General features: G+C 41.6%; 1 protein-coding gene across 1 annotated transcript in view; it reads right to left on the bottom strand.

The window, feature by feature from the left end:
* LOC126253181 (zinc carboxypeptidase-like) overlaps window positions 1-18,529 on the bottom strand; it is a 44,903-nt gene that overhangs the window by 9,573 nt on the left and 16,801 nt on the right. The window contains exons 4-7 of the mRNA XM_049954343.1: window positions 14,815-14,890; window positions 12,799-12,943; window positions 9,849-10,009; window positions 3,269-3,353 (exon numbers count right to left, since the gene is read on the bottom strand). Of these exons, the coding sequence (XP_049810300.1) occupies window positions 3,269-3,353; window positions 9,849-10,009; window positions 12,799-12,943; window positions 14,815-14,890 (467 nt within the window). The remainder of the gene's footprint in view (window positions 1-3,268; window positions 3,354-9,848; window positions 10,010-12,798; window positions 12,944-14,814; window positions 14,891-18,529) is intronic.

Genomic DNA, 18,529 nt, shown 5'->3' with positions numbered 1-18,529 from the left:
CGCAGAAAATTAATTCATCCACGCCAGTGCAATCTGATCGCACCTCTTCTGCAAATCTTTGTAATGCATGTGCAAGACAAGTGACGTACTCCATGCTGGATAGAGATTCTGAAGCCCCTTGGCTGCTTTAACCATGTACACTAGTGGCCATTGAAATTGCTACACCACGAAGATGACGTGCTACAGACGCGAAATTTAACCAACAGGAAGAAGATGCTGTGATATGCAAATGATTAGCATTTCAGAGCATTCACACGAGGTTTGCGCCGGTGGCGACACCTACAACGCGCTGACATGAGGAAAGTTTCCAACCGATTTCTCATCCACAAACAGAGGTTGACCGGCGTTGCCTGGTGAAATGTTGTTGTGATGCCTCGTTTAAGGAGGAGAAATGTGTACCATCACGTTTCCGACTTTGATAAAGGTCGGATTGTAGCCCATCGCAATTGCGGTTTATCGTATCGCAACATTTCTGGTCGCGTTGGTCGTAATCAAATGACTGTTAGCAGAATATGGAATTGATGGGTTCAGGTGGGTAATACGGAGCGCCGTGCTGGATCCCAACGGCCTCGTATCACTAGCAGTCGAGATAACAGGCATCTTATCCGCATGGCTGTAACGGATCGTGCAGCCATCTCTCGATCCCTGAGTCAACAGATGGGGACGTTTGCAAGAAAACAACCATCTGCACGAACAGTTCGACGACATTTGCAGCAGCATGGACTATCAGTTCGGAGACCATGGCTGCCGTTACCCTAGACGCTGCATGACAGACAGGAGCGCCTACGATGGTGTACTCAACGACGAACCTGGGTGCACGAATAGCAAAACGTCATTTTTTCGGATGAATCCAGGTTCTGTGTACAGCGTCATAGTGGTCGCATCCGTGTTTGGCGACATCGCGGTGAACGCACATTGGAAGCGTGTATTCGTCCTCGCCATACTGGTGTATCACCCGGCGTGATGGTATGGAGTGCCATTCGTTACACGTCTCGGTCACCTCTTGCTCACATTGACGGCACTTTGAACAGTGGACGTTTCATTTCAGACGTGTTACGACCCGTGGCTCTACCCTTCATTCGAACCCTGCGAAACCCTACATTTCTGCAGGATAATGCACGACCACATGTTGCAGGTCCTGTATGGGCCTTTCTGGATACAGAAAATGTTCGACTGCCGCCCTGGCCAACACATTCTCCAAATCTCTCACCAACTGAAAACGTCTGGTCAATGGTGGCCGAGCAACTGGCTCGTCACAATACGCCAGCCACTACTGTTGATGAACTGTGGTATCGTGTTGAAGCTGCATGGGCAGCTGTACCTGAACACGCCATCCAAGCTCTGTTTGAATCAATGCCCAGGCGTATCAAGGCCGTTATTACGGCCAGAGGTGGTTGTTCTGGGTACTGATTTCTCAGGATCTATGCACCCAAACTGCGTGAAAACGTAATCACATGTCAGTTCTAGTAGAATATATTTGTCCAATGAATACCCGTTTATCATCTGCATTTTTTCTTGGTGTAGCAATTTTAATGGCCAGTAGTGTATAAGCGCCATTTGTTACCAGCAGAAAAATGTTGTCTGTTTTCGCACCGTGTGGCCACAGTACGTTTGTACAGTTGTCAAACAAAATGGCAATTATCGAGTTGTTCAATCTCTCGAGAGCTTCACACGTTAAGAGGAACAATTATGGAGGGTCGTCATCCTTTAGAACACCACGAACAACACTTGCAACATGATGCCCAACTGGATTGGTAGTTTCGTCAGTGGACACCCAGATCTCTTGGTCAGCAACACTAATTACTATTTTAGTAAGCACCTCCTTGTAGCACGCGGTTACATAAGCCTACTCCTTTCTCAATGTCGATTCATATGGAACTGAATGTGTTGCGTACTTCTCCAACAACTGCCTGAAGCGTGGATGCTTAAGCTTCTCAGATGGGATGTTGCAAGACACCGTCATCACACACGACGCATTGAAAGGTGATTCCATAGTTGAAGATGTATCTGACTTTTCAAGTAACAGCGTTTGTCTTCTGTTATTTTCAGCGCTTCTCTTCACACATCTGATATGTTTGGTGATATTATTGCGTCTTTGCACATTAAAACGCTTTTCTGCACTAACTTTAACTTCACATAATTTAAAAATAACAATCCCTCGTCAATGTCGCAGAACTTCTCTCCAAAATCAAGAAAAACCTTCGCAACTTCATGCTATTGGAGCACTCTACCTTCGGCATGTTGAACCAGACCGAGTTTCTATTCAAACTGAATAGTGTTATTAAGTGTGCAATGTTTATTACGTCGGAAGCTGACTTTGTTGGCTTCGACATTGTTTTGTCGAGCCCACGCAACATCGTCTTACGTCAGCGAAGACTAGTGAAATACGCTGCCTTTCTGTTACAGTCCCGATAAATAATTGTTTAGTTGTGACAATATCACTTGAAACATTGTCATGTGTGCAACATTATCACGTTTTTATTCTTTTGTCGTTAAAGATACGACAAACATATGCATTTTTGGCAAAATTTGACCGAAATATGACGTATTACTAAGATGGTATAAATATGACATTATATGCACGATAAAAATACATTTTCCTACACTACAGTATGTGGATTCGTGCATAAATGGTTGTAAAATTCAGCCTGAAGTTCAGGAAAAATCTGACTTGTTAAAATCCGGTATCGGTGCCGTTGTACGGTTGTGCTCTAGTTTGCACGAGCGAAGGCAACATCAGTGACCACAGACATAGCTAACGTTATCTGTAATTTACATATGAACTGTGACATGACGTTATTTACGATTCACAAAGGCATAACGCCGAAATTGCAGTTGCATAAAAAAACTTCTACCGCTATAAGCGGAATATTATGCACTTTGAATGTCTGTAAACAGTTCTAGTTCTGCAATATCTTAATCTCAATTCTAAACACTGTAGTCCTCAGTTTTAGTATTTTGGCGTTCGTTAGCGAAAATGGTATCACTATCTGGTACTTGCCTTTCAGCAATTATATCACTGGCGTTGCCAATTAAGAAAACTGACTACAGTACATCACGTCAGACAATAGAGGCTATTCAGAATACTGCCTTCCCTGGGTTCGATCTCCACTAGTGATATTTCGTAGCAGACTCGAAAGACCGTATAAAACGCTGGAAGGTCCTAATAATTCCTAAAGGAAGATGTACCAGGCCTATATCTAATGCTTTAAAGAATTTTACAGTATATGTACGGCGACGCACCAGCTGCCGCGCTCTGTCCGCTTACCTGCCCAGTGGAAGTCCCAGTTGCGGTTAGGGTCGGCACCGACGCACAGCACGTACGGCTTACGCGTCTTGCGCCACATTCGGTTCTGAAAAATAAAAAAATAAAAAATTGTTAGTTGCGTTGTAAATTACATGTATACATCAGGCAGTCAAGAACCCTGCAGGTCGAGCTCTGACGTCACTATCAGCCTCCATCATGCTCTATCCTGTAACGTGTGTTCCCATTGCCCTTCGTTCTCTGCAGCGTCTACAATGGGAATGACTGCAATAGGGCGCGCCACACAAATCGAATATCTGCCAGGAGTGTTGGAAGGACAAAGCACTCAGCGTGTGCGGCCAGTCTGTGTTACGTCACAGGCGAATTCTCTGCAGTAAATGGTACGATACCCATCGAACGTCAGCATTTATGAGGGACGCTGACACTCAGCGGTAAGCAGGGAAAAGACAAACCATTTACCGTTCTTGTGAGAATTTGTAAACAAAGGTTTAAAGTTAAATACTTCAGTCATCAGCGAAGGGACTCATATGAGACATTCGAAAATAGAACCATTGCTTTAATATTGTTATTTGCTCGATGTATGTAGACGTCATTCAACCTCCGTTAAGATAATTTTGAATCGGAGTGTGACATTAATACTCCTATGTATCATGAAAAGGCTGGCAATACTGCCACTCGTTCCAGCTTCAGAACTACAGAAAACATAATCGTTCGTGGCATAAGGAGGGTTATGAAGAACAATTTGCAGCTGCTGTTCTTCAACAGTATTATATTTAGACAGTAAGATGAATGTGACACATTGAAGAGGAAAAAAAAATTACGATTAACTCACAAAATTCGTTGTCAGCGTGGCACAAACGGCCAAAATATTTTCGCTGTATGACCAAATCGAAACAATAAAGTTATTTGGCATGATAAATGCAACATACAAGAGAGTGCTGAAAAGTAATGCCTGCGAATTTTTTATGTGAAAACTCTTAAGGTTTATCAACATTCTACATAAATGTTTATACGTTTATTTGTCAACATAGTCACCCTGGCGACAAACACATTTCTCCCAACGAGAGACCAGTTTGTTGAAACTGTGGCTGTAGAATGTTTGACTTTGTTGACGGAGCCCCAACCTCACCTGTGCTTGCATCGCTTCATCACTGTCCAAGTGAACCGCTCAAAGGTGTTCTCCCAAGTTTTGGAACCAGATGAAAATCTCATAGCGGCAAATCAGGACTGTATGGAGGATTATCGATGACAGTGGACTCACGGTGTCGATTTGTTGCAGACGTCGCTGCACTCGTATGTGGTGTGGCATTGTCGTGCTGAAGGGAAGAGTGTTCAGTGCGTCGATTAGTTCTTCGAATTCGAAACTCTGTTACAGCACGCTGTTTCTCACACACAGGCAGAATTGCGTTACCCACTGCTATGTTACACGCTACAGTTCAGAGCTCTCTAGTGGCAGAGAGTTGCATCTTGCACCAGCAAAGCGGGGAAGTCGATTGAGTAATACGCATGATATGCAATACGTCAACCGATATTGAGAACAGCACAAAAAATTCGGAAACATTACTTTTCAGCGCGCCCTCGTAAACTGGTACTGATAAATAAACATCAGTATCCGCATTATACGACATGACAGCTGGAGAACACCGCAACGAGGCTTAAGAACAGAAAGGAGTTTATTCAGCAGCATCGATACCGAGAGCGATCTCTCAAACAGTCGAGTTAAAAGGAATTGCAATAAAAAATTTAGGTCGAACGTAACCTGAATTAAACTTGTGACATGCTGTTCCATGTGAAAGTAAAACATAATTGTTCAGTTAATATAAATGCGTATACCTTACAGTTTTCACTTTAGTACAAAAGCCATTCCAAATTGTGTGTTTTGCCTGAATAGATAGCGCGCTAGTAATCCTAGGCGAGACTTTAATGTCTCCTGAGTTATTCGATAATACTGTACAGAAAAAAAGTTGTCATCTTCCATCAACTACAGGGAAAACAAACAAAACCCTCCATGAGAATTTCTTTCGCTGTTGATTTTCTGCTCCTATTCCTTTTCCCCTCATGAAGTATCATACAAACAAAAATAGTTTCATCACTGTCTCCCATTCCTTCACAGTCAGACAGTAATGTAGCAAAAAATGGAAGTCACTTTTAACTTCCAAATGTACATGGAGAGAACACGACACCTGCACTTGCTGTAGCGCTGGTTAGTAAAGGCAGACCTCTCCAACCATACGTGTCGTGTTGGTCTTGTCGGAGAGCGCCACAGAAATCTTACCTTTACACTGTCCGGTTGCACGTGTCGTGAGGCTTCAAGTGATCTGTGCACTCATCTTAGTTATTTCACTAGCCTTCAGCTGTCTAGCAGTGTGTCTACTGCTGTACTCATTGTTCTCTTGTACTTTCTTACTGGCGTATTGTTTTTTGTAGTCTGCTGCACATCATCAAAGTGTCGAGACAAACCGAACATCTCATGGTTCATTCTCATTCTCCAGCCCTCTGCTTCGTTAAGCGGGTACTTTGTTTCAATATTTTTCGTCAAATTCTTTTTCGTTGTGATCAACATATCTGATGCAGATTTTTGCTAGACGTGTAATGGTACGATGTAGATTTCCTCTTAAACTGTAATAGAGTAATTCTGATATTCGTTACCCAGACCGTGACTGGTGCACTGGCCAGACTGAGGGTGGTTTTAAGGCGGTGTTCCTCTCTCGTTTAGACAAATGTTGGGCTAGTTTCCAGTTTCCGCCTCAGAAAATACGATACGCTAATGTATGGAATACGGTCACACACAGAACAAAGTTTGTACAATCACAAACAGGTGACGGACTCGGCTTCCCTTCTTCAGGGAACTGATACAGTGGCAACAAGAAGGGCATCCTGTCGCAAAGTTCAATAAATTCAAAAAATTGTAGAACAGCGCAGCCCATACAAAACGTGATTGACGCTAACGAAAATGGTTATTCTGGTCTTCATTAAACAATGTTACTCCGAATTTAAATTTTGCTTGTTCTGGAAAGCTTCACGGAGACAGCTTCGATAGTTAGAAAGTCGCCTTTCTTTCTAGAAGTTGTCATCATCTATGCCGTTGATTATTAAATGTTCTGCTTAACCCGAGACATTTCTTCTCAATTTTCCTACCATTTATCCCAATTCAACCTCATTCACGGCTGTTAGTGTTCGTAGTTTTCATGTATGTATATGTTTCGGTAAATCCTTCTCCTTTCCAGTATCTTCTAAAGTCTCAGTTCCTAGTAAACTTTCCATCACACAACTGAAAAGGAGGGTTTTGCCACAAAATCATTCATCTCGCACTTGATTTTGTAAAACCTATGTATAGGTACTAATAATGTTGGATCAAACTCTTGAAATATATTTTTTTCACATTCTGTTAACTCCTTTTCTACTATTTTCATATAACGCTTCCTCTCCTTGTAGTATCAGATGTCTGATGGAAACCGTTTGGAAAAAAGGCCAAAACACAGATTGTTTTATTAGTGGAATCGAAAAGACAGTGTCCTGAAAAAAGTTGTTGCAAAAGGAACATCAACAGAATTAAAACAAGGGTAAAGCAGTATTGTCGAATTAAATCAGGATATGCTGAGTGAAATACATTAAGAAACGAGACTCAGAGAGAAGCAGAGAAGTATTGTCATTTGGCAACATAATAAGTAATGCTGGTAGAAGTAAAGAGGACGTGAAATACAGGCTGGCAATAGCAAGAAATGCGTTTCTGAAACTAGCAACACGTTAACAACAAATGTAGATATTTTTAGTCTAGTACAAAAGTGAAACGTGAAAGACATACAATTCAGGCGAGAGGGGAATAGAACATTCTGAAATGTGATGCTTCAGGAGAATGCTGAAAGTTAGACGGGTTGACCCGATAACTAATGAAGAGATACTTTATCAAATCGAGGAAAATAAAATTAAGGCATTACTCGATTAAAAAACGGGGCAGGTGAGGGAAAACTGTTGTTTGCTAGCCGTTTGTGAGCAGCGTGGGCCGGCCGAAGTGGCCGCGCGGTTCTGGCGCTGCAGTCTGGAACCGCGAGACCGCTACGGTCGCAGGTTCGAATCCTGCCTCGGGCATGGATGTGTGTGATGTCCTTAGGTTAGTTAGGTTTAACTAGTTCTAAGTTCTAGGGGACTAATGACCTCAGCAGTTGAGTCCCATAGTGCTCAGAGCCATTTGAACCATTTTGAGCAGCGTGGCCGGCCGATGTAGCCGAGCGTTTCTAGGTGCTTCAGTATGGAACCACGCGACCGCTACGGTCGCAGGTTCGAATCCTGCCTCGGGCAGGGATGTGTGCGATGTCCTTAGGTTAGTTAGGTTTAAGTAGTTCTAAGTTCTAGGGGACTGATGACCTCAGATGTTAAGTCCCATAGTGCTCAGAGCCATTTGAATCATTTGAGCAGCGTGTAAGAGCTATTAGTAGGAGCAAGCTACCCATAAAATGAATTAATATTTGATGTGGCATGATATGGGAAGTCCCTGGATAATGAAACGCACAAGATGAGCTTCAACAAACTACACATTTTCTGATAATTTTGGACTGTGTGACAACATCTTATTTTCGTATTGACAATGTTTAGACAGACATTCAGCAAATTTGAGATCAATCCTCTCAAAGCCTTCATACTATAATCCTCTCAATAGTTTTCCTGTAATTAAATGACAATCATAACGTATTCGCACAATTTTGAGATAGAATGTTAGTATTTAAATAGTACATGTAATTCTAAAGTCTGTCGTAGATTCTAATATGAAAGTTATTTTTAGACACAAATATGTATATAACATTACAGTAAGAGTTGTTAAAAATTCATTGAAACTGTCAGATTACATGCCTTCTAAATAAAAACTGTAATTTGGAATGGCTAAGCGGATACATTTTCTTTAATCATAAATATGTTACAATGTTAACGGCTGTGTCTCAAAAAATGTAGCTGTCGACGTTTTATATAAATAGAACGTATCAGAGAAGTTTTAGTCCTCAATTGTTAAAAAAAATGAGTTTTCCGAGATTTTGTAGTTGAAGACTGAGATTTCTGCTGTAGATAGATACTTTCCGCATGTACCGAAACAAAAATATTTCGTGCTGTTAGATTCACAGATGTAGAAACAGTTCACAATTTCCTTTAGGAAATCGAGAACATTAACATGTGCGGAATAGTGTTCGATTAAGTCATACAGAGGGGCCTGAAAACAACCAACTTAACCATCCAATAACGATCACTAAAACGGCATGAGAAGTGCTTCTCTTGACGTACATCAAAAATTTGTCCATGGTTGGATTTTGGTGCGAACGGGTCAATTTGTAGAATTTGGAAAGACTTTTTGATTAAGCAAGGTGTTAGTCAATGTATGGTGAAAGAGCACCTAGTATTATATGAGTGACTTTTCAAAAATGGCTCTGAGCACTATTGGACTTAACATCTGAGGTCATCAGTCCCCTAGAACTTAGAACTGCTTGAACGTAGCTACTCTAAGAACGTCACACACATCCATGCCCGAGGCAGGATTCGAACCTGCGACCGTAGTGGTAGCGCGGTTCCAGACTGAAGCGCCTAGAACCGCTCGACCACAACGGCCGGCAGTGACTTTTCGTTCGTCGGTTATTTCACTCGGCGAATGTGTAAATAAGAAGTTCTAGCACAGAAAACCATAGCTGTAATGTTCGGTCATACTGGAACTATATGTCAAAAATGTACAGAAGGGAGCGAGTATTACGTTGCCGAAAAAACATTTCGCTTGGTAACAGCGTAGCAGAATTGAACTTATGTGCTTTCTTTACAAGCAGTGCTGGTAAGCAATGTATCGTGTGTGAGCTTCACCATCGACAAACGAACTTCACCGACTCAAAATTCGCGCGTCATCGGGAAAATCTTTCTTCATCATCGAATAGAAGTGAACAGTGTTTCGTGAACCATGACGTGTGTGCATGAATTGATCTCGCGACAGTGCTTATCAGAAATGTTGTATAGTGATTAACTATATCAGTACATTTTCGTGTTTCATTGGAGTAGTTAGAGAGACTCGAAAAGTTTTGAGTGATATCTGTAGAGCACCTGTGGTACCCATGTAGGCTAAGAATGTTGTAGAGGCGAAAGCGACATACGACTAAAGTCAGGCTAGCTATTTTCGCTTGTTTTCACCTTGTGGAGAGGACAGCGTTTCTATTTGGGTGGCGAGTGCCGAAAGTTGCCTTGCGTTACCCAGTTCTAGTGTCGGGAGCTCGGATAACTGAAGTGAGAGTACCACAACATACTTACCCACGAAACTATTATGTTGATAGAACACATTGTGAGACATCGAGGAATAACAGATTTCCAAGTGGAGTAGAGTGTCATGGCTACAAACAGTAGAAGAACACCACAGCTCGACTGCAGTAGGATGTTTCAACTAGATGCACGTCGCAATAGTTATGAGGAGATTAAGAACCTAGCTCGGGATGGACTAACAGTGAAAGCCAATCCTTGCCAATAACAATGTGACGCGGTGTAAGAACGACAAGAAACTTTATGGCAAGTCAATTCTGGTCATGAAGGTCTATGAACACACGTTTAGGAGACAGCCACTTACGTCCGTCCAGGTGTACGCGTATCCGTCGGGGTTGGTGTTAGGGAAGATGTAGAAGTCGAAGCTCTCGACGATGCTCCTCACGCTGGCGTCGGTCGAGGTGAGGATCTCGTTGATGAACCACGTCACGCTGGCAGCGCTGATCCACTCCCTCGCGTGGATGCCTGCAAACAGCGCGTCCTCAGACTGTCAACAACATTGTAATGAAATCAATATAAGAAAGGGAGGTCTTTTATAACACTGAAAACACTTTGTTGTCCGAGGCGACAATGCATATTTTCGACGCTGTGGTACGTCTAAGTTTGAGAATGATGGTAACAAAGATTCTTTAGACTGTCTTAAGTCTTCTAATTGGTTACCAAACAATTAGGTGTAAGTGTAAAGTGAATGAGAGACTGATCCTGTGGAAAGTTTAGTATGTTAAGTAGGACGGGGAGCTGATGACTTTTCAAGGTGGAAACTATGTCTCGAAAGGTGCAGGAGTGCTGTTATTAGTCATAATCCTCATATCAAACACAGTACGAAGTACGATGTGTGCGAAAAAAGAAATTACATTGATTTTTTATCTACCAAAGATTTTTTATGTATTTATTTATCTTTTCAAACAAAGATAACATTCCCTTCGAAGAAGCTTTCCTCGGCAGCTATACACCGGCGGAGTCGTGGTAGCAGCGATGAAAGGTTCGAATTGGTGGGGCCATTAGCATGTTGGTCACATTCTCTTGAACGTCCTACAGATCCAAAAATGATGTCCTTTTAAAACTTTTTCAATTTCTGGAAATAAAAAAGCCGCAAGGAATCAGATCAGGTCAACGACGGGCTGTAGAACAACAGGAATGCCTTTTGAGGTCAAAAATTCCATGGGGAAGTGGCCGTGTGCCTTGGGGCGTTCTCACGATGCAGCGTCCACTTGTGTACGATGTCCAGTTTCACTCGATTCCCCATTTTCCTTAGGACTTCAAGGAGATCTTCGTAAAATAGTTGGTTGACAGTTTGTACTGGAGGAACAAATTAGCTACACACGATATCCCTATTATCTTTGATTTGCTCATTCTAGTATTTTGCGGTCGAGGAGATTTCTCAGTGTGCCACTCCTCACTTTGCCGCTTTATCTCAGGATCGTACTCAAAAACCCAGGACTCATCACTTGTTATCAAACGACTGAACGATTTGTAGTCATTGAGATTCCTCTCAAGAAGATCAACGCGTATGTTTCTTCGTTTGTCCTTCAGTTTTGTGGTTTTTCACTACCATTTTGGCACAAACCTTTCATGAGCGGAAAACGTCGGTCAGAACCTTACCCTTGGTGAAAGAGTTTAACAGGTCACTCATCATCCCATCGTCAGCCTGATCTCAGAAGAGCAAGCACACGTTCGATGTGTTCGCCGGTTTTTGAAGTTGAAGGTCTCCCTGAGCGATGTTCAAATTCAGAGTGTTCTCGGCCTTCCAAAACTGATTTGCGCTAGCGAAAAACTTGTGCTCTTGATAAGGAATGTTCTCCATAACCCTGTTTCAAGTTTCCAAAGATCACAACAAAAATTGCTGGCATAATGTTGATCTACATTCCGCTGTTGCATTTTCGTAACACAGAACAAAAGCACAGCTTCACTGATGGCGCTCTCAAACATCACGTGACGTCTGCACAAAGTTGAAACTCAGTCTGAGCATCTGGAAGAGGTGAACACAGCGGTCTATACAAGTTGAAGAACAAAGCTTTGCCAGATCGCTCGCAAGGTTGTCAGTCTCATTACTTTCCCCACACACCTCGCAACTTGGTCGCCATCGTTCTTGAACGCTCTGTAGCATCAAACTTTGCGGACAGTGGTTCTCGCTTGAAAAATAAACCGTAGATCCGGTATAACACACTAAACATTGTGAGTGTATTGGTGACAAATTCTTTGTATAGGTCAGGGCGCCAAACCATTTAACTTCAAATAAAATTTGTCTCCTAAAGGTATTTGTAACCTCTTTTTCACTTGATGGCTGGAAACTGATAAAACAAAGGCTAATTTATCCTTGCACCCTCATTAAAAGTCAAATTTTCGTTTGATATAATAATCAGATCTGCGAGAGACAAGAACAGTGAGGCAAAGCTCCTGCCCCCTAACGACAGTGTGGAATAAAATGACACTGGATCTGGAACTTCCGTACTGTTGTGCTGTTTGAGGCTTTCCCGGCGCTGCATCTGCTTGATAGGTTCCCGGGAATTACGACGGATAATATTGTAAAATCCGCACAATATTTCAGCGAGACAAGTGCCCGCCATCTTCAGGTGCTACTGTCGCGTCGCTGAGTAGCTCGTCAATTTATATGTTGGCTGTCTAGAACAGCACAGGCGCCAGCGGGGACATAATGTCATCGAAGACCAATCGTAGACGGCGTCGAATACCAGAGCCCTCTGCTGGAGAAACGGGTCGCGGTCTGCGGAAGCGCACCGCGGCGCGGGAAAATGCGGCCGGGAGCGACGGACCCCGTTTGCGCGCCAACACCTCCCTGAAATATTGTGCGGTTTTTACAATATTATCCGGTGTAATTCGGGGAACCTATCAAGCTTGCGTCCGGCGGTTCGAATGGAAGGTTAAGCCACTCGCTGTGGAAACTTGTGCCTCCGTGTTTTGACCCACAGTCACGCGTAAGGGTTAAAATTTACAGCGGTTCTACTAAGCTTCGATTAACTCATCAGAAGGGTAACAAGCAAGATATGACGTATGTGTTCGCTGGACGATGCAGGTTTCCGTGGAGAGCGGCGTGAACATCAAGTACGGCTAGCCTCGGTGGCGCCAGTTTCCACGGAGAGTAGAGAACATCGTAAAGCAAAGCAAAAATGGCGAGTACAATTAACCGGTGGTCAGTATGAGGGACCCTATTAAAATTCTAACAAATATGATTAAGCATTAATGATCGGCTCGTAAATACTGCATGAAAAATTGACGTGACGCCTGTGTTTACTCACCTCCCTCGATGACGACTGCGGGGTTGCCGGTGCCGTAAGAAATTTTGACTCCGCGGATTTCGCGGCCCTCATAGCTGCTGCCGCCCACAACTGTTGTCACGACGCTAGGGTATGAAGCGGCCAGTGAGTCAAGCCATGCGTAAATCTGCAGGGCAAAACAGTACAATAAAAGCAGGCATCTGTCTTTGTGGGGATGAGAAGTATTTGTTGTGGGGAAAGTGAAGGAGGAGAAACTGGAGGTAACTGAGGATAGGCACATTAAACGGAGAGGCAAAAATTACGGAATGAAAATGTGAGACTGAAGAGGTGACATAGGAACATCTAACGAAACAATATGTGCAAAGGAAAACGTGTGCAGTATCTCAGGTGGAGGTGTGTAAGATAAGTGATGAAGCATGTTAGGCGATCAGGTAGCCAGTATCAAGGTGAAAGTACCGAATAAATTGGAGAACGAGGTGGTAATGAGCGAAATATAATAACGACAATAAAGGAACCCGCTTTAAAGTGATAGGATGCGAACAGTTATCCTCTTGAAACCTCCTTTCTCTCCTATTGTTCACGTGTCCATGCTTCGTGAATCTGTATCAGTACGGTTAAAAACTCCTCAGTGCTTTAGATCGATAATCTAGTCACATTGTGTCCTTTCTACTTTTTAAATGCATAGAAAACGTTTAGTTGATAGTCGCACCGAGAAACTTTACTAAGTAATCTGCTAATTATATGTAATACCAAGGGCTAAGGTCCAATGCTCAACTACAATAGAGCAATAATGATTCAAAATACGTCATTCCATTGTCATACTACAAAAGTAGCATTTAAGCTGCGGTTTTAACTGTGTGACAATTCTGAGAGTACTATCCAGTACCTGCTAGTTTCTTCCCGTTTTTATTTGCGTTATGTATGCGGATGTACAACAAACGTTTCTCTTCATTAGTAGACGAAATAGGTTTTTTTATAAAATACTCCTTTTTGTATCCCGCAACTGATTTGTAATGTATCACGTCTTTATTATTTACTTATTAATTTACATGAAGCTCAGCGTTATGCTAACTATATTAGTCACGGTTTTGCAGCCGATTCTATGCCCTCGCCGCCTTCCTATGCGAGAACCAGCCAACCCAAGCAGTCATGTGTAGACTAAAAAATTTTGGAAACCAAATCATCTTCATCGCTGAAGACCACGGCACGTCATTCCATCCTCCGTATGATCATCTGACGCCACAAGGCGAGCGGTGCACGTCGAAGCTATGGAGTGATAGGAAGACGGGCCAGAGGTGTGCGCGATCGCAGTCCCACTGCTAATAGCTGGTTAGCCACAGTTTCCGTTGACACACCTGAACTCACAAGCCCTCTTATCTGTGCTGTGGTTGTTGTACAACCTGACACTGCCGCCCTTAAAATGTAACGATTCTGAAAGGCGTCTGTGTTGTGTGGATGTCCAGAACCTTGTCTATAGGTGTGAGAATACTCACATGCACGTTGCACAACTGACGCAGCATGTCCAAGTTGTGTGGTAATTCTTCGGAAGATAACTGCCATTCGGAGGGCCAGAGTTTGACCCCCTTCAAACACGCTCAGTTCGCTGTAGACAGCACGAGTGCGTCTCCGTGGTACAGCGCACTGCTTGCTTCACACGTTTGCGCTACGCTGAGCCTCCTGGCTGTGAGTATTTCCTATTAAAGAATTGACACAGATGGCGCTCTGGTAGCTGTTCCACTGCGCTACCTGTTGGCGGACGATGTTGGAACCATTATCAGTACATATACTATCCCCCAGGTGGCATATGATGTTGTCGGACCAAAATCGACTCCGTCTTTCGTCTTTCCAGGTCTACTAATTTTTTTCCGACAGCGTAAATATCACAGGTGCCTGTAACTTCATTGTAACATGCTAAACTTAAAATTTGTGTAATTGTTTGCAAAGAAATAAAGTAGCATTCCTTGAAAATTTCTTAAATAAGTAAATACATCTTTGTCGTTTATTTTGCGACTTAGCCTACCGAAAGTATCGACTCACCTCATCCACAGTATAGTAGTCGTCCCAACCAAAGGATGCCCTCGACTGCTTTGCAGGACGTTCAGCGTCAATAAGTCTGTAATAAGTGAGAGAACGTTAGTCGACATCAACATATAACGACTAAAGTATGACCAAAACCTAGCTGAAATTGAAATGACGACCATTATTCCACATTAATTTAATTATTTATTATAAAGTTCGAAGTGTCAATCGTGGTCGAACCTCTTTGTCCACCATCGGAGTCTAATATCTCTGGCAGACGCACGTCCACGAAGCTCTCGCTAAGTTAAGTGATTAATATTGAAATAAGAGCTAATTTATTTAATATTACATTTTAGACTAGTGTATTTGTTTCTTCGCCAGGTTATCTATTGAAGGTTTCACTTTTATGAGCGTATTTAGATCGAAGAATAAGTGTTTCCTAAAGGCCGATAGACGTTAGTTTTTTTACATTTTAGTCGTAAAGTTCGGGAAAGTGCAGATCGTTATTGTTTTGCCTAGGCCTAGCGGTTCAAAGTTAAGTTAACTCGTGTCTGTCACACAGAGTTTAGATAGTTAATTAAAACTTTCGAAAGTAAGTTTGAAAGTTTGTTTACATTAGCGTTTAGTTATGTATTAGTACAGGCTATGAAACTTCAGTGCTCTTGTGTCAAGTAATTCTCTGCATTTGTGTAAATTAAGTGTAAATTTTTCTATCAAATCATGTGTAACAAATTTGGTAATTGCCATAGAAATCTGAAGGAAGGGGTGTTCTGTGAAGGCTGTAGGTTAAGGTTACATTGGACCGTAGCGGCGAGAAAACGGGGGAAGATAATGAGGTTCTTCTATGGCAATGTAGGTTATGTAGAAAGGACAGAAAAATCGCTGTACAGGAGGCAAAAATTTGTGTCCTGAAGGCTGAATTAGAAAACGCGTATTTGGAATTATCTAGGCTAAGGAGGGGAAAAGAAACGGGGTTCTGGGAAAAGGTAGCAAGCAAAGGGCGAGAAAGGGAATCTGTTGGAAAAACTTGAGAAATTCATTTAGTAAATCAGTTTGGCTTGCTATCTGAAGTAGTGGAGGAAGGGCCTCATCAAGATGTAGTTGAATGTCGGTTGAAGCAGAAAAAAAAGGACAGGTCGGAATCAAATCAGAATAGAAAAAGAATTCTGCTTCTAGGTAGCAGTCATAGCAAGGGTGTAGCCAGCAGTTTCAGGAGAAATAAGGTGAAGGGTACCAGGTCACAAGTTATGTGAAACCGAGTGCTAGCCTTAGCCAAGTGACAGGAAACAGGTCAGCTGTGCAGGGATTTTGAGAAGGAATATCAGGTAATTACAGTTGGGGGAGCAGGAAACAGCCTGGCTATGAATCCAAGTTATAGTATTAGGTGTGACCTGAATAAAATAGGAGCAGAAACTGGGCACTTAAATGTGGGGTTTGTGGAGGTCTTTCAGCACCATGATCGGCCCTGGGTAAATACTGCTTAAGGCATGTTTACACAGAGCTGAACAGGATTCTCCAGACACCGGCAAAATCTCTCATAAGTGTAGTTCCAGTTGATGCTGTTGGTAGGTGGGGATACACTACACATGGCCTGCACCTAAATAGGAAGGGGAAAGATAGTTAGCTTCTCTATTAGCAAATACTGTAAGGGGGTCACAGTCACCATGGGACGATCCCTGTGGTTAATGGGACCAGGCAGACAGATTTTTTAGGTTAAAGCCAAAGTCCAGACAGACAATAGTCAAGAAAAATAGAATAAAAGAAGCTTCATGTACAGTGAACATGGATGATTCTACAGGTAGAATCAGTTTCCTTCATCAAAATAGCAGGGGAATAAAAAATTACGTAGATGAGCTGTTAGTGTGTTCAGATGATCTCAGAAATAAGAATAAGATTGATATGTTTTGTCCGTGTGAACACCATGTAACTGTGATGATGGAAAGTGTCTGTATGAATGGATATCATTTAGCATCTTACATTTGCAGATCTAGCATGGATAAAGGACGAGTTTCCATTTACGCAAAACAAGGGTACAAGAACAAAATTGTAGAAGTAAGTAAATTGTGAGTCGATCAGCACTATGAAGTTTGTGTTGTGAACTACAGCTGCTTAGTGTAGTGTCGATATTAGCAACAGTGTACAGGTCCCCATTAGGAGATTGGGACCTATTCATAAAGAAGTTTGAGTCCCAATTATGCTGTCTATCAGACAAAAAGAAGAAGTTATTAATATTTGGTGATTTCAGTGTAAACTTTCTAGGCAATTCTGATAGGAAAAGTGAACTAGAAGTGTTATTAATGACATATAACTTAGAATCAGTGATCAATTTCCCTACACATATAGCTCAAGGCAGTAACACTCTAATAGATAATGCATTTGTACAGCAAGAGGATTTAAATCTAACATATGCTTTCCCTGTGATAAAGGGATTGTCAGACCATGACCCACAGCCGATTAACTTACAAAAACTAGCAGGGTGAACAGTTCAGAAACCTTTAAGGAAAAGTGTAAGGCTGGTAAACCTGATATCTATAGAGAACATCAGAGAAAGTTTAAGAAATGTTAATTGGGGAGATGTATATAATGAGGCAAATGCTAATGATAACAGCAGTGTATTTCTTGATACATTTATATCCCTTTTTGAACACTGTTGCCCCCAAAAAATTACTAAATGTAACACCAAACAGTTTTCGAAGAAAATTTGGATTACTACAGATATTGAAGAGTCTTCCAAAAGTAAAAGAAAATTGTGTGAGGCAACAAGAATTAGTGAAGACCCAGAAGTAATTTTACACTATAAAATTATTATAACATACTGAGAAACGTTGTCAGAAAATCAAAAGATATGTATATTGGAGATGAAATTAACAACTGAGGAAATAAAATGAAATCAGTGCATAATGTTGTAAGAAGAGAGACAGGAAAAGTAGCTACTGGGATAGATAGTGTTACTATTAAAGAGAATGAGACCATCTTAACCAAGAGAACACAAGTAGCTAATGTATTAAAAACCATTAAGTGTAGGTGAAAAACTTTGTTAGAATACTTCAAAAGAAAAAACCAAGCAGTACATGGAAGATTCAGTTTTGAGAAATCCTAGTCAAATTAATTTTCATCTAAAAATCTCTCGTGAAATAATGAAAATCATTAAATCTTTGTGAAATAAATGTTCTGTTGTAGTAAGATATTACAACAATGTGGAGCAGTTACAGCTGATGTTATGAGTCACATCTGTAATGCTTCACTAACTCAAGGTATTTTCCCAGACAGGTTAAAATAAGCCATTGTCAAGCCTCTCTACAAAAGAGGGGACACTACAGATGTCAATAATTACCGACCAGTATCCTTGCTTACAGCATTTTCAAAAATTGTCGAAAACGTAATGTACTCAAGAGTGGTCAGCCATCTCAAAAGCAATGGAATACTTAGTGAATCACATTTTGGATTTAAAAATTACTGTTCCACTGAGGCAGCAATACACAGTTTTACTGCCAAAATAATAGAGTCTTTAAATAGTAAAATGTCACCAATAGGAATATTCGGTGACTTATTCAAAGCATTTGATTGTGTGAACCATGACATTATATTACAGAAATTACAATTCCATGGTATAAATGGAATTGATTACGAGTGGTTTAAGTCATATTTACAGAAGAGGAAGAAAAAGTTTCTTTATATGGTTTAAGTGATTTAAGGAAGTTTCTCACTTCATCTAACTGGAGTGAACTTGCAG

This window comes from Schistocerca nitens, chromosome 4, assembly GCF_023898315.1.
Source record: "Schistocerca nitens isolate TAMUIC-IGC-003100 chromosome 4, iqSchNite1.1, whole genome shotgun sequence".
Taxonomy (NCBI): Eukaryota; Metazoa; Arthropoda; class Insecta; order Orthoptera; family Acrididae; genus Schistocerca; species Schistocerca nitens.
This window is presented reverse-complemented; position numbering and strand designations above follow the sequence as displayed.